This window comes from Mytilus californianus, unplaced genomic scaffold (assembly GCF_021869535.1).
Source record: "Mytilus californianus isolate M0D057914Y unplaced genomic scaffold, xbMytCali1.0.p SCAF_25, whole genome shotgun sequence".
Classification (NCBI taxonomy): Eukaryota; Metazoa; Mollusca; class Bivalvia; order Mytilida; family Mytilidae; genus Mytilus; species Mytilus californianus.
In genome coordinates, this window is record NW_026262674.1 from 2,837,422 (window position 1) to 2,852,029 (window position 14,608).

General features: G+C 32.5%; 1 protein-coding gene across 1 annotated transcript in view; it reads right to left on the reverse strand.

The window, feature by feature from the left end:
- The window catches only part of LOC127732543 (deoxyuridine 5'-triphosphate nucleotidohydrolase-like), a 36,169-nt gene extending 31,299 nt beyond the window's left edge, over nucleotides 1-4,870 (reverse strand). Inside the window, exon 1 of the mRNA XM_052241595.1 lies at nucleotides 4,532-4,870. Coding sequence (XP_052097555.1) covers nucleotides 4,532-4,671 — 140 coding nt within the window. The 5' untranslated portion in view covers nucleotides 4,672-4,870. The remainder of the gene's footprint in view (nucleotides 1-4,531) is intronic.
- Between the last annotated feature and the right edge of the window lie 9,738 nt (nucleotides 4,871-14,608).

Below are 14,608 nucleotides of genomic sequence, written 5' to 3' on the forward strand. Positions count from 1 at the left end.
AAATCTACAGGCCCGGAGCTCAATTTTTGAAATTTTTTAGTTAGATTCTGTTGGCTTGTAGATATGATTTTTACAGGCCCGAGAGCAATATTACAAGCCTGGGCTGCCACTCAGCGTGAAGACTGTCAGATAGACATGAAGACTAAAAAATTTGTAAGGGTTCCGCGGAACCCAGGGCGAGTTTATTTATCTACTAGGGTAAGTAGTAGAGTAACTCGAGTGAAAATTAAATGCATAGAGTACGCACTCGAGTGACGTCATTGACTTACTCTCTTCAACCCAACACTGGACCAAGATTCCTCGAGTTCCAAGATGGCCTCTGAAGAATAAAACATGCAAGATGCAGTTGTAAAAATCTGCACAGTATGTGAATATCTTTGCAGATTATCGATTTTACTCATAAAAAAATAAATACGTGTGATGTGACATATATATTATTTTTAACTTCATCATGTTCATCATGCAAGAGAAATGTACGTATCTCATCATGTACTTAAATTATTTAAAATTAATGAGGCAAAAGTTTCTGACGAGTTGCCAACAACTGAACCGATTGAAGATTTTCCAAATACTGATATTGAAATACATGAGGCAAGCAGTCCGAAGAACTTTGTTTCGGCCTCTCTCCACAGTTTATTTGATAAAGAAATTAATATATGCACTGTAGATTTAATTTGGTTAGACAATATATATATAGATCTACTTATTATGCATAGCTATAATTAGTCTGTAGTTAGACTGATAACTTACGTAACAGATTATTTAATGTAGCATTTTCAACTGTCTTGATTATGTTAATAAAATGCTCCGCTGGGCGCAGCTTGATACGGCCCCAGAGGTCGAACCCTGAACAGTTGGGGCAAGTATGGACACAACATTCAAGCTTGATACAGCACTGAATTTGGATTGTGATTAAATATTTGACACAGCATAGGTTTCTGACACAGAATGAATGTGGTCTAAGAACTTAAAAAATTTTACTTTACCTATTCAAACCATATCATTATTGTCGAGCCTTCGACTTTAGTCGAAAAAGCGCGACATAGCGATCCCACATTCTGTCGGCGGCATCCACAAATATTCACTCTGTGGTTAAAGTTTTTGAAATTTTATAACTTTCTTAAACTATCCTGGATTTCTACCAAACTTGGACAGAAGCTTGTTTATGATCATAAGATAGTATCCAGAAGTAAATTTTGTAAAAATAAAATTCCATTTTTTCCGTATTTTACTTATAAATGGACTTAGATTTTCTGCCAGGAAACAACACATTCACTCTGTGGTTAATGTTTTTAAAATTTTAATAACTTTCTTATACTATTTTGGATTTGTACCAAACTTGGACAGAAGCTTGTTTATGATAAAAAGCTAGTATCTAGAAGGAAATTTTGTAAAAAAATAAATCCATTTTTTCCTTATTTTACTTTTAAATGGACTTAGATTTTCTGCCAGGAAACAACACATTCACTCTGTGGTTAATGTTTTTAAAATTTTAACAACTTTCTTATACTATTTTGGATTTGTACCAAACTTGGACAGAAGCTTGTTTATGATCAAAAGCTAGTATCTAGAAGGAAATTTTGTAAAAAAATAAATCAATTTTTTCCGTATTTTACTTTTAAACGGACTTAAGATTTTCTGCCAGGAAACAACATATTCACTCTGTGGTTAAAGTTTTTAAAATTTTAATAACTTTCTTATACTATTTTGGATTTGTCCAAACTTGGACAGAAGCTTGTTTATGATCAAATGCTAGTATCTAGAAGGAAATTTTGTTTTCTTCCAGTTAACATTACATTCAGTCTGCAGTTAAAGTTTTTAAACATTTATTAGATTCATAAACTATCCTGGATTTTTACCAAACTTGGACAGAAGCTTCTTACAATCAAAAGATAGTATCGAGAGGAATATTTTTATTGATTTACTTACTCTTTTTTGTTGAGCCTGCGATTAACAAAAGGTAGGCGAGACACTGGGTTCCGTGGAACCCTTACGAATTTTTATTATTTGCTTTATATATAAATCAGAAATAACCAATTCAAAATGGAAAATTTTAAAGAAAAAAAAGATCCCTCCCCCAAATTTTTTGAACCCTTTATGATTCATCACCCCCAAACTCAATCCCAGCCTTCCCTTTGTGGTATGGTACCTTGCAGTACAATTTCTGAGAGATCCAAACACTTGAACACAAGTTATTGTCTGGAAACTAGAAAAATGCTTGTTTTTAGGCCCCAAATTCCTAAACGTTTAGGGCAATTACCCCCACTCAAACCCAGCTTTCCCTTGGTGATATGGAACCTTGTAGTATAATTTCATAAAGATCCATACACTTACACACAAGTTATTGTCCTCAGAAACTAGAAAAATGTTTTGTTTTTTGCCCCTTTTTGGCCCCTAATTCCTAAAATTAAGGGACAATTACCCCCAAAATCAATCCCAGCCTTCCCTTTGTGGTATGGTACCTTGCAGTACAATTTCAGAGAGATCCATACACTTGGAACACAAGTTATTGTCTGGAAACTAGAAAAGTGCTTATTTTTTGCCCCTTTTTCCTAAATGTTTTGGGCAATTACCCCCAAACTCAATTCCAGCTTTCCCTTTGTTGATATGGAACCTTGTAGTACAATTTCAGAAAGATCCATAAACTTACATACAAGTTATTATCATGAAACTAGAACAATGCTTGTTTTTTGCCCCCTAATTCCTAAAATTTTGAGGCAATTACCCCCAAAATCAATCCCAGCCTTCCCTTTGTGATATGGAACCTTGTGGTACAATGTCAGAGAGATCCATACACTAACACACAAGTTATGTCTGGAAGTTACAAAAATGCTTATTTTTGGCCCCTAATTCCTTAACTGTTGGAACCATAACCCCCAAAATCAATCCCAACCTTCCTTTTGTGGTATTGAACCTTATGGTAAACTTTCATAGAGATCCATTCACTTAAACTAAAGTTAGAGTGCGAAAACCAATGTGTCTTCGGACGACAACGACGACAACGTCATACCAATATACGACTGCAAAATTTTTTTGCGGTTGTATAAAAACTGAAGCCTTGCATACACCAAAATAGTGACCAATTTCGCGATGTGAATATATATATGCCATATATTTATTTGTTCGAATGTTTCTGCGCTGATCTAAAATGAGATTGAAAGTCAACAGAAGCAAATGTTGTAATAACTGTTTCTGCGTAGCATGTGATCCGTGAAACATGGGGTCTACGGGGCAATGATGCTATGGTAATAGCTTAATTATTCAGTTGCGTGTGTCTAGGCATTGCTAGACTGTCTATGCCCTTCATATTCCATATTAACATAAAACATTGCATGTTGTTGTAAACTTCTTCCTCCATGTTACTCTAGTATTGAGTTTTCTGTTCACGTAAAACATTGCGCGCGCACAGGCACTAGAATAACCAGAGTAAGTGTAGAGTAGATAAATAAACTCGCCCCCGGTGTCTCGCCTACTTTTGCTGTTGTCTATGTTTTCAGTGTGATAGGGGAATGGACATAATAGATACAGTTAATGAAATGGTTTAATAAATGTTTTAAAAACTTTAACTGCAGACTGTATGTAATTTTAACTGGAAGAAAAAGTAAGTCTATTTATAAGTAATAAACCGAAAAACAGGAAATAAATTTTTACAAAATTTCTTTCTAGATACTAGCTTTCGTTCATAAACAAGCTTCCGTCCAAGTTTGGTACAAATCCAGGATAGTTTAAGAAAGTATTAAAATTTTAAAAACTTTAACCACATAGTGAATATTTGTGGACGCCGCCGCTGGAATGTTCGCTATGTCTCGCTTTTGCAACAAAAGTCGCAGACTCGACAAAAAACATCTTTAATTTCTCATTGCAGAAAAAAGAAAATACCTACCTACCTACCCACTGTCTCTACCCTTGGGTAGGGATTGGGCAAACCAAAATATTTTTTTAAGTGTGGCCTTAATAAATTTTTTTTTTTATTATTCCAGCTTAAAAATATGTAAATAGATGGGGAATTAAAGCTATCAGAAATATACAAGGTTGATAAGTTCTAATACACATTATTTTTTCTAGATTTCAGGCATGGGAAAAGGTTACATTTTTACCTATGCAATATATTAAAAGAGGGTGGTAAAGGGTTATTTTCGTGCAACATGTTTTGCCATTTTTATTTTAACGTTCAGCCGTGAAAAAGGTTCGTTATTCTCAGTGTTTCGTGAAATTGGTAAAAAGATCAACTTGCAAGAAATTTTTAATTGTTCGTTCATCATGAAATGGCAATTCTATTTCACGTTCTTCCGTGCAGATACCCCCCCTTTACGTCCCTCTGAAAAGGTATATATTTTTAAAATCTACATTACATCCCAAATTATGCCAGAGGTCTGTACATTGTGTCCTGGCCTTCACTGGTTAAAAAACAAACGGGTTTCACGACGGATTAGAATATGGAAACAAAAGATGGCGTAAAATACGGAAATAATCATAGGTAAGCGGAAAAATAAAGTAGCTAAAAAAAAGGCGCAATTTATTTCTTCAATACCTGTACAAATCATAACCAGCCGCTAACTTTGAACCTCTAGTCGGACTGAGAGCATTGGCTGTCAATTTAGCAAATCTTAAAACCACATTGTCAAGGGGCATTTTTGGTTTTTTGCAAACAGGTTCAGTTTCTACCCCCATCAGCTTCTTGGTCTTCCCCACGGTCTTCCCTCTTACAGCTGTGTCCGCCAATTATTTCCCGCTCTTATTTCGGGGTTACACTAATGTCCTGACAATGTCCTGACAAAGTCCTGACGGATATGAAAATGCTAATTACGTTTTCATTATATAAAGGATTTACTTTAAATTTGGAACCAAGCAAGATGACAACATTAATTTAATAAATAAAAGAAAAAAAAATAAATAAATATTTTTAAGAGTTAGAAAACTTGACCTGACCAACTTCGACTTTGAAATCACTTATGTCCTGACCGATATGAAACGGCTTAATACTTTTTATTATTCACAGGATAGACTTCAAATTCGATATCAAGGAAGATAAAAACATTTAATACAAAAATATAAGAAAAAAATGAAAAAAAAATAAATTTTAGAGTTAGAAAACTTGACCTGACCAACTACGACTTTGCCGCGACTAATGTACGGACCGATATAAAACTGCTAATTTCTTTTTTTTTTTTGGAAGGATTGACTTCAAATTTGACACCAGACAAGAAAGTAATATTGATTTAATACTTATTTGAAAAGAATTGGGAAAAAAATACTTTAAGGGTAAAAAAACTTGACCTGACCAACATCGACTTTGTCGTGACTAATGTCCTGACCGATATAAAAGTGCTAATACTTGTAACATTGTTGGTATGATCTGAGACTACTATAACACAGAGATTGGTCACTTCCCGTACTGACCAGTCAAATGGTAATTAATTGTAAGTCTTCGATCACGTGACTCGGCACGTGACTCGCAATGATTGACAAGAAGGATTCGACCGCCATTTTTGACAGCGAAAGAGAAAATAATAATTAACAAATGTGGTTTATAAAGAGTGTTATGTTCCGGTAAGTGTGAATATAAGATTTGACATGTTCATAAATGTTGGTTTATAAGCACTTTAAATAAAATAAGTGCAGTTATAGACTTGAATTTACCGACCAAACCGGAAAGTAACCTCGAGTTATTACCAGTCCGTGGGACAGGGTCCATGAGCAACTCACCCATAACTTACATTCAGATGAACAATCTATTTTCCGGATAATGTATGTGCAAGCCTTAGTAATTAACCGATGTAATGATGTAAAATTTGTAATTATATGAAATTCCAATTTTTGTGAATCAGTAAGTTCCCGCTGCAGAACTGAGAAACACACGAGACAGGTCTGATAGGTGAATTTGTATTGTTAGTGAAAGAAATTTAGATTTATATTGGTTCCCTTGATAATATATATGCAGTCTATACATGCTAGTATAATAATATTATGCAATGAAAATGTGTCACCATGTGAAATACCAGTACATCATGAGTTCCTAAATGGACGTATTTTTTTTTTTAAATAATTGACCCAAACATGATGTAAAAAGTACATGCACCTTTGGTCTGCATCCTTTATCAGTTTAACTATTTTGATCCATATTGACATGATTGGTCAATTACTGCTGAGTCTCAAGTCTCAGATTACTGTCTTAAAAATTAATGAATTGCCTATGCTATAAACTTGACAAAGATTATTTCTTTTTATTTATAATATATTCTTTATTGTAGGAATACCCCCAGAAAGAAATCACGCATTAGAAGAAGGGAGAAGTACTACAGGAGAAAATGACTTTTTTTAGTATTTTTTTAAATTTCATTGAATTTGTCATGCTTGTCTTACATGGAGAAATAAATATTTAAGTCTTTGAATATACATTTTTATTATTATATACATTAAAACTAAGACAGGAATGCAGAAATTCACTAACACGCTCAGTTTGGATAACAGTTCAATGAAAGAAAAAAAAACAAGTAACCACACATTTTTATATATTAAAGGAATAGCCACTTGAAGCAAACTTTAAGGAGATTTTTATATATTTTTGCTAATGATCATCAGACAACTCCTTTAGTCCAAATGAAGTTCAGTGAAGTGGATGTAAGTTATTGGAATGCACCGTAATTACCTTCAAGAATGAGAAAACCTATACCGTGCAGTCAGCTTCAAAAGTCCCCGACATGGAAAATATATAACAATTCACTAGAGAAAACGAAGTGTCTACAATAACAAAGCAATTTACGAAAATTCAAATATGACGGACATGAACCAACAGCAACCACTGAATTACAGGCTCCTGACTTGAGACGGGCACATAAAGAATGTGACAATGTTAAATATTTTTAGGCGCTCATCACCACCACTAGCCTGGGACATTGGTGTAACGACATAACATAAAAACAAACTTTAAACATAATTTGAAAATAGTTCATTTCTGTTTAATCAGTTGTGAATCGAAGTTGAATTTACAGAAAGGTGACATCAATATATGCTATCATATTTAACATTCTTGTTTAGATCTGACATTGCTACGTATTTATACATTCCACATTATTTTTGGCTTCTCAGAATTTTCACATGGTAAACTGTCAGCAGTTACCCAACAAAAAAATGTTATAGGGAACCTATTTACAAAGCATCATGCCGACAACAATTAACATGGTTTGTCACCAAACATTGAACAAACACGTTTATATTTGCTGTGGCTAAAAAAACTAAAGCAAATCACAACTCTTTTCATCTGAGTTGCTCAATTATTAGGGTTACAAAAAGCATAGCGATATAACTAAAACATACGACACTTTAACAATAGACAATATTCAAATTTTCAAAAACTTTACGGCTCTCTATTGAAGCACAAAATTTCTTGTCCGGGATTTTGAAAGAGGGCACATATTTCTGGTGTTGAAAAAATGTCATCGTAATTTACACTAATGTGGTTCTATTTATGTTAACATAGAGATAATTTGATTATTCAGTCACGTAATTTTGAAGCTTCTTCGTTCTGATTTACATGTACTTGCGGTTGATGCTTCTTTTGAAGTTTTTGAAGTTTTTGTAGTTTTTGCAGCAGGGACGTATAGTCATCCTCAGATTCAATATCTGATGCAGTATATTCACCACGTAAAAGATCAAGATTGAGATCACTATCATCCCAAGATAAAAAATCAATGTTACTGGACATTGTGAATTGAAAAATGAAAATGCCGTCGATATTTTGGGAACATATATATAATTTGTAGGGCTTATGTTTGCTGCTTTATGTATCCATTGCAGTTATAACCTCTTTGCTGATCTGTTACGTAAGGAAATTACTCATTTACCTTTAATGAAATTTTTTCTCTCTTCTGTGATCGCCGCTTATTACATTGTTTGCAAAAACTTGACCTAATTATCAGACGGAAATTTAAAAAAAGTGGGGGGGGGGGGGGGGGGGGGTTGAAACTTGTTTGAAAAAAAAATTTACGTTGGAAAATCTGAATGAGGGTCTGGATGGGGGTTCTTTATTTCCTATAATTTCTATGCCATTTTTCTCTATTCTTTAAATCTTAATAACTTATTATTTTCTCTTCTCTATTCTTTATTTGTCGGTCCATTTTTCTCCATTCTATACTTTTTTTGTCCCTATTTCTCCATTCTATAAAACCCCATCCACACCCTCCTGAATCCTACCACAAGTGCACCGACGATATTTGACAAGGTTTACTACAATAAACATGTATATTGGGCACTCAGCAGTGAAATACCTTACAAGTATAGAATAAAAGTTTACTGCAATAAACGGAGCCTCGTGTACCTTGGGCACCCAGCTGTGAAACAAAATTCATCTCCCATGCTTATGAGACTACCTGTCTTTACAGGTAAAATAATTGTATATTAGATACAATTAACGGACGTGTAGCAAAACAATGTAACTGTAAGATTGATAAGATTAATCACATTCACATTTTCAAGAGTGGCCGCATAATAACAAACTATTAACAAATTATTAATGATTAAAAACAAAAATTTAAATATGAATAGATATAACTGCATTTGAAAGATAAAAACTATATATATCTTTTTTTTTTTTTATTAATTCAATTTTGTTTTTAAATTATTTTTAAAAGAAAAATAATAATATCCGATACTGTTATAGTATTCTCAGTGATAGGTGATATATGTCGTCTGCTACGGTCGAATACGAAACTACGTTAAAATAACGTAGCTAACTACCGGAGACTCAGATAATCCGATAAATCTATAGTGACCAATCTCTGTGTTATAGTAGTCTCAGATAAAAGTAAACGCAAAGGAAGGTGATATGAACCATTAAAATTAAATCACACCTATATTAATTACTATAATCACAAATTGGAATGTTTTCTTTCCTATCTGATTATTTATTTTTTGTTTATCTAGTTATTGAGTGATTATTCATGTCATATAAAGGCAGGAAATGAGATTCGTATTGTTTAAAAATGATGTATATACAAGCATATAAATTACAATTATGTTAGAATCACAAAGAAATAAAATAAATTAATACACACAATTTTCACTAACAGAAAAAAAGAAGACATTCAATTAAATTGAGTTCAATAAAGATAAATGGAAAAGAACAATTTAGTCACGATTACCTACCACAGTGAAAAACGTTCATACCTAATATATAGGAGTTAACACAATACAATACAATATGCTACAAACTACAATACAATACAATACAATACAATACAATACAATACAATACAATACAATACAATACAATACAATACAATACAATACAATACAATACAATACAATACAATACAATACAATACAATACAATACAATACAATACAATACAATACAATACAATACAATACAATACAATACAATACAATACAATACAATACAATACAATACAATACAATACAATACAATACAATACAATAATACAATACAATACAATACAATACAATGTTCAAGCATCGCGATGTTCATCACAGTACCAATCTTCTGAAACTCCTGAACATGTCTGATGAACCCACTTAGTACAGCTGATCCGTCCTCTTTTCGCTTCACATCCAATCATGTTCTCAAAAACATCTTGTTTACCACACTGACAACTACACTCAATTCTTCTCGCAAAAATCCTAACCAAGTCTGTACTTGATGTTGTATTTTGAGGAAATGGTGTAAAATGTCCTTTTTCCAAACACGATATTAAATGCATGTGGTCGCATGTATATCTCAATAAACTTCGTACGTCTTTGAGTGTTGAGTTTTTCTTTATGACAATATTCCACCATGTTGGCAATAGCATAAACACCACAGTCATATCCATTTGTTTGTTGTTGAACATCAGGTAATTTAACAAGCAAGTTCTTTTTTCCATGAGAATAAATAACTGATAACTGAATTTCTGTCGATGGTGTTAATCTGAAATCTTTACTGTAACTATCTAACACATAAACGGCACTATCCTTTTTAGTCTGAAGAGATGTAATCCAATGAGATTTTCCGGTATGGTGAATTTGCACACATGGTGTATCTTGACTGGTGAATGTCCCGAAATTTTCTGTCCAACACTGTTTATCTTCATCAAAAAGAGGCGCTAAACCTGTTGATTGAAATCCAGATATAATTGGAAATTGTTTCGCTAGCATATTCATGCACACATTTATAATTTCGGAACATAGCCATGAATTATTCTCCAACATAAGTTTGTGTTCTGTATTTAAACTTGAATGGCGCTCTCGATGTCTTTCACCACAGTTGATGTACCACGGTAGCTTAGATGAAGACCATCTCGACTGAGTAGGTGTCTCTGGATAGTACCTTTCTGGGCGAATGACGGGTGACCAACGTAGTCTTGGAACTCGGGTAGCTAGTAACTGTAGTTTGGTATTGAGTAGCCGAGCTCTCTGGTTGAGTTCCGTTAGGAAGTTGGTGCGCAGAAGTGCCCCTGGGAATTGGTTGTCGGCTCTAGGTAGGACTCCAGATATGATGATGTCTGCTGTTGGGTTGCTGTGCCAAATGTCTGATGTCAGTTGTTGGTATTTCCTGAGTAGAGTCTTTACTGATGAACCACGGGAGAGGTCGTTGGCGCCAACGTGAAGTACCACGGTGTTGTAGTTGTCGATGGTTGTTGCAGTTCGTTGAACATCTGGTCAATACGAAAACCTGAATAAGAAATCACATTAGTTTCAGATAAAGATAAATATTGATTAAAATACTTGGCCTAGGAATGGCCAGCAATCAGCACTGGAAATGAAGACATGATTAGAATCAAATAATATGAAACAAACGCACAAAAAATATATTTACAATTTTCTACAATTAATTACACTAAACAAAAGCAAGGAGATTTATATACAAAGAAAAATAGCACTAAAGCAATATATCATAAATTATCAGTCTTAATAATAGCTGGTCACAGTTCACGTTCATAATTAATTAATTGGATTAACAAGTAGGTGATTAATCTACTCATAACAAGCCCCCTAATCAGATTAACAATTAGAGCAATAACAGAAAGTTAACCTGCATAAACAATACTCACATTCAGCAACTGGTTCTAATATTTCTCTTTCGTTTCATTTCAACAAACACACCTACTTACCAAATCATTTAATATTTATAAACAAAGCAGGCTAAGTTACAAATAACAGGAAAATAAGTCCAAAAAAATTTTTCTTCTCACTATAAATTAACCACAAGATAATTAAGATAATTAAAATACACACCATAGTTCAGATTTAAATATAAAGATTAAATTTAAGGAAAAAAAAAAAAAACAAAAAAACTCACAATTTACTATAATATGAGTATATAATACAGGTTAATTCCTAAATAATAATAAATTTTAAAACATGTATTTGAAATGTTTTTATATAAGGTAATCTGGCGCAATACCCGCAAGGGTAGTCGCCATTAAACTCTATTTAGTAGTAGTAGTATTTCAACAGTATCTTTCTGCGTTCAATGTTGTAATATCATTGTGATCGGATATTTTCAATTTCAATAATTTAAGGTAAGAGGTTAACATTTTCTTTCAGTTAGAAAATTGATCAGGACAAGTTCGACAATGTCAGGTCAATATATTTTTACCCTTGCAATACTTGTTCACATTTTTTTCTTTTTGTCATTTAAATATTTAATAAAATATTGATATTTATCAAACTTAAAGACATTTATTTAAGAAATATACATAGTCTTTCTATTTTTTAAACGAACATGTCTTTTTTTGGTGAATAGCCTATGTTGGTCAGGTCAAGTTTTTTGGTCTTTTGAATATTTGTTTTCTTTTCATTTCTTTTTATTTCTTTGTTAAATGTCGAAATCTTCCTTGCTACTAAATTTGAAGTTAATCCTTCCAAAGATAAAAAAGAAATTAGCAGTTTTATATCGGTCCGGACATTAGTCGCGGCAAAATCGTATTGGTCAGGTCAAGTTTTCTAACTCTAAAAATTATTTTTTTTTCATTTTTTTCTTATATTTTTGTATTAAATGTTTTAATCTTCCTTGATATCGAATTTGAAGTCTATCCTGTGAATAATAAAAAAGTATTAAGCCGTTTCATATCGGTCACGTAATAGTCAAAGTTGTGACTGAGTGCGGAAATATGAAGATAGATAGATAGGTCAGGACATTAGTGATTTCAAAGTCGAAGTTGGTCAGGTCAAGTTTTCTAACTCTTAAAAATATTTTTTTTAATTTTTTTTCTTTTATTTATTAAATTAATGTTGTCATCTTGCTTGGTTCCAAATTTAAAGTAAATCCTTTATATAATGAAAACGTAATTAGCATTTTCATATCCGTCAGGACTTTGTCAGGACATTGTCAGGACATTAGTGTAACCCCTTATTTCGCGCTACTGGATAAATCGGCCTAAAACAATCTCGGCCTATCACAAACTCAGACTTTAACAAACTGGGCCTCAACCATCGTTTAAAAAAGAACTTGGCCTATGATTTGTAGATTGTCCTGTTTACTGTTTTTTTCTCTCTTTTTTTAAAATTTTTAGAATGCGTAACAACTTTATATACGAATTTAAAGATGTTCGTTCGCTCATATTGCTTTTGACTTTTTTTGTCAGATATTCGGAATCCTCTGGTTTTATCCATGTTCTACATCTACATTGTTGAAACGCAAAGGGTCTACAAGACCCATCACGCAAGTACTAATTAAGTCATTCAACATGTTTAATACAGTGCTCATTAAAACATATTTACATGTGAAATTAAAATTAAGTGTTTGTTGCGTGACTACTCTGCTAAATAAGATATGAGGCTGTTCTTGAATGCCTCTGCTTCTTCTATATTTAACAGTCTTATTGGTAAGCTAATAACTATTCCAGTCTTTGATTGTACGTGGAAAGAAGCTGTTGTGCCATTCAAAAACATTTTGCCCGCTACACCCTACTTTTCTTTTCATAATTTTATTAAATATAGTTAGAGACATATATGGGTCAATTTAAAAAAAATGTACACCTATGCTAAATTTTTAATTTCTAATGGAAAATGCAGTTGTAAGTGTTTAAATGGAAGTTTGTAGAACTTATGAGACAGAACATTAATAATAAACACGATTTAGATCTATTTTGATAAGTTTAAAATATATTTAAGTCCGATTTTGGCGTAATGTATGTGCGTACAGTGTCAGGGTAACAAATTTCAAATGATTTGTTTTCGAATTTTCTGATTGCCTTGATATATGCAAAAGCTGGGGACTATTATACTATTAGTATAATAGTCCCAGGCAAAAGGGACATTTTAAGAATGTTAATAATAACTTTAACGAAAAATCGCAGCTTCTTTATTATTATATCATGTAACATTTTTCTACAAATTAAATTCAATCAGCGTACATGAATTTCATGTCCATCCTGTTAACGCTACTTAAATCAACCGTTAAATATTGTTCTCCCTACGAATATTGAACTAGTCAGTGTTGATTTCAAAAGCGCAAAGTAACCTAAACATATAACACAGCACGTTTTGTATAACAGTGTAGAGAAAAAAAATTTCAAGACATTAAGTGAAAACAAATAGTGGGTACTCTTTTGTCATGTCTATATATATGCTGTTACCAACATATTTATTAATTACACTAATATTATACTTGTAAAAAGTGCAATAACGTGTTGGAAATCAAAATCACAACAGAAAAACATTATCACTTCACCAAAGGGAGTAGTTACAGTAACAGGATAGACAATAGTAGATATAAACGTCTTTAAAAGGTTTATAATTACATATAGTTGTACACATAATGAAATGTTTCGTTGTTTGAACTCATCTAAAGGTTATAAAGTCTTAATCTTCGCAATTTAGCATTTGCAGACGCAATACTGCTATCGGTAACACACTGAAAACCTAAATTAGTCAATTTGACCAATTTAATTGGTCATTTTGACTGTCCTCTAGATGACAATGCACTTTAATCATTTTGACTATGCTCTTAGTCGTTTGACTAGATGGTTAGTCACATTTGACTGAGTAGGGTGGTAATTATGACTATGTTAGGAAGTCAAAATGACTATATGTTATACTCGTTATGACGAATTGGATTGTTAAATTGACTATGCACATTTGTCAGTTTGACAATTGAATGCAGTCCATATGACTTATTGAAATGGTCGAAAGTGACCATGTTGGTTAGTCAACATGATTACTGTGAATAGTCACGACTGTTAGACTGTTATTTTAATTTGTGTTGTGTTTTTTGTTCTACCATTTTACTTTGTGTGTTTCTATCCGTTCTGTACTTTTGTGTTTCATTTCTTCTGTTATTCTACTTTATGTTGTTTCTCTTCCATAGGATTGAAAAATGCATCTGGAATATAATATCATAAAAATACCACAGCAGCAATACTAACAATGACAACAGTATAGGACCACAAAGTGCTCAATGTTCAAAACCTTCCTATATCTTAAGTTTCCATGTGTTACCATTACTCAGTGACATATATTAAAAGTCTAAAAATCAAATAAAGAAAATGTACTTATTATAAACTCATTGTTACATACATTATGATATCCCAAACTTAAATATATATTTTATACATTTTCAGTATGTCAGAATTTGAAGTGTTTATTTAAGATATTTTGTCGGTATCAAC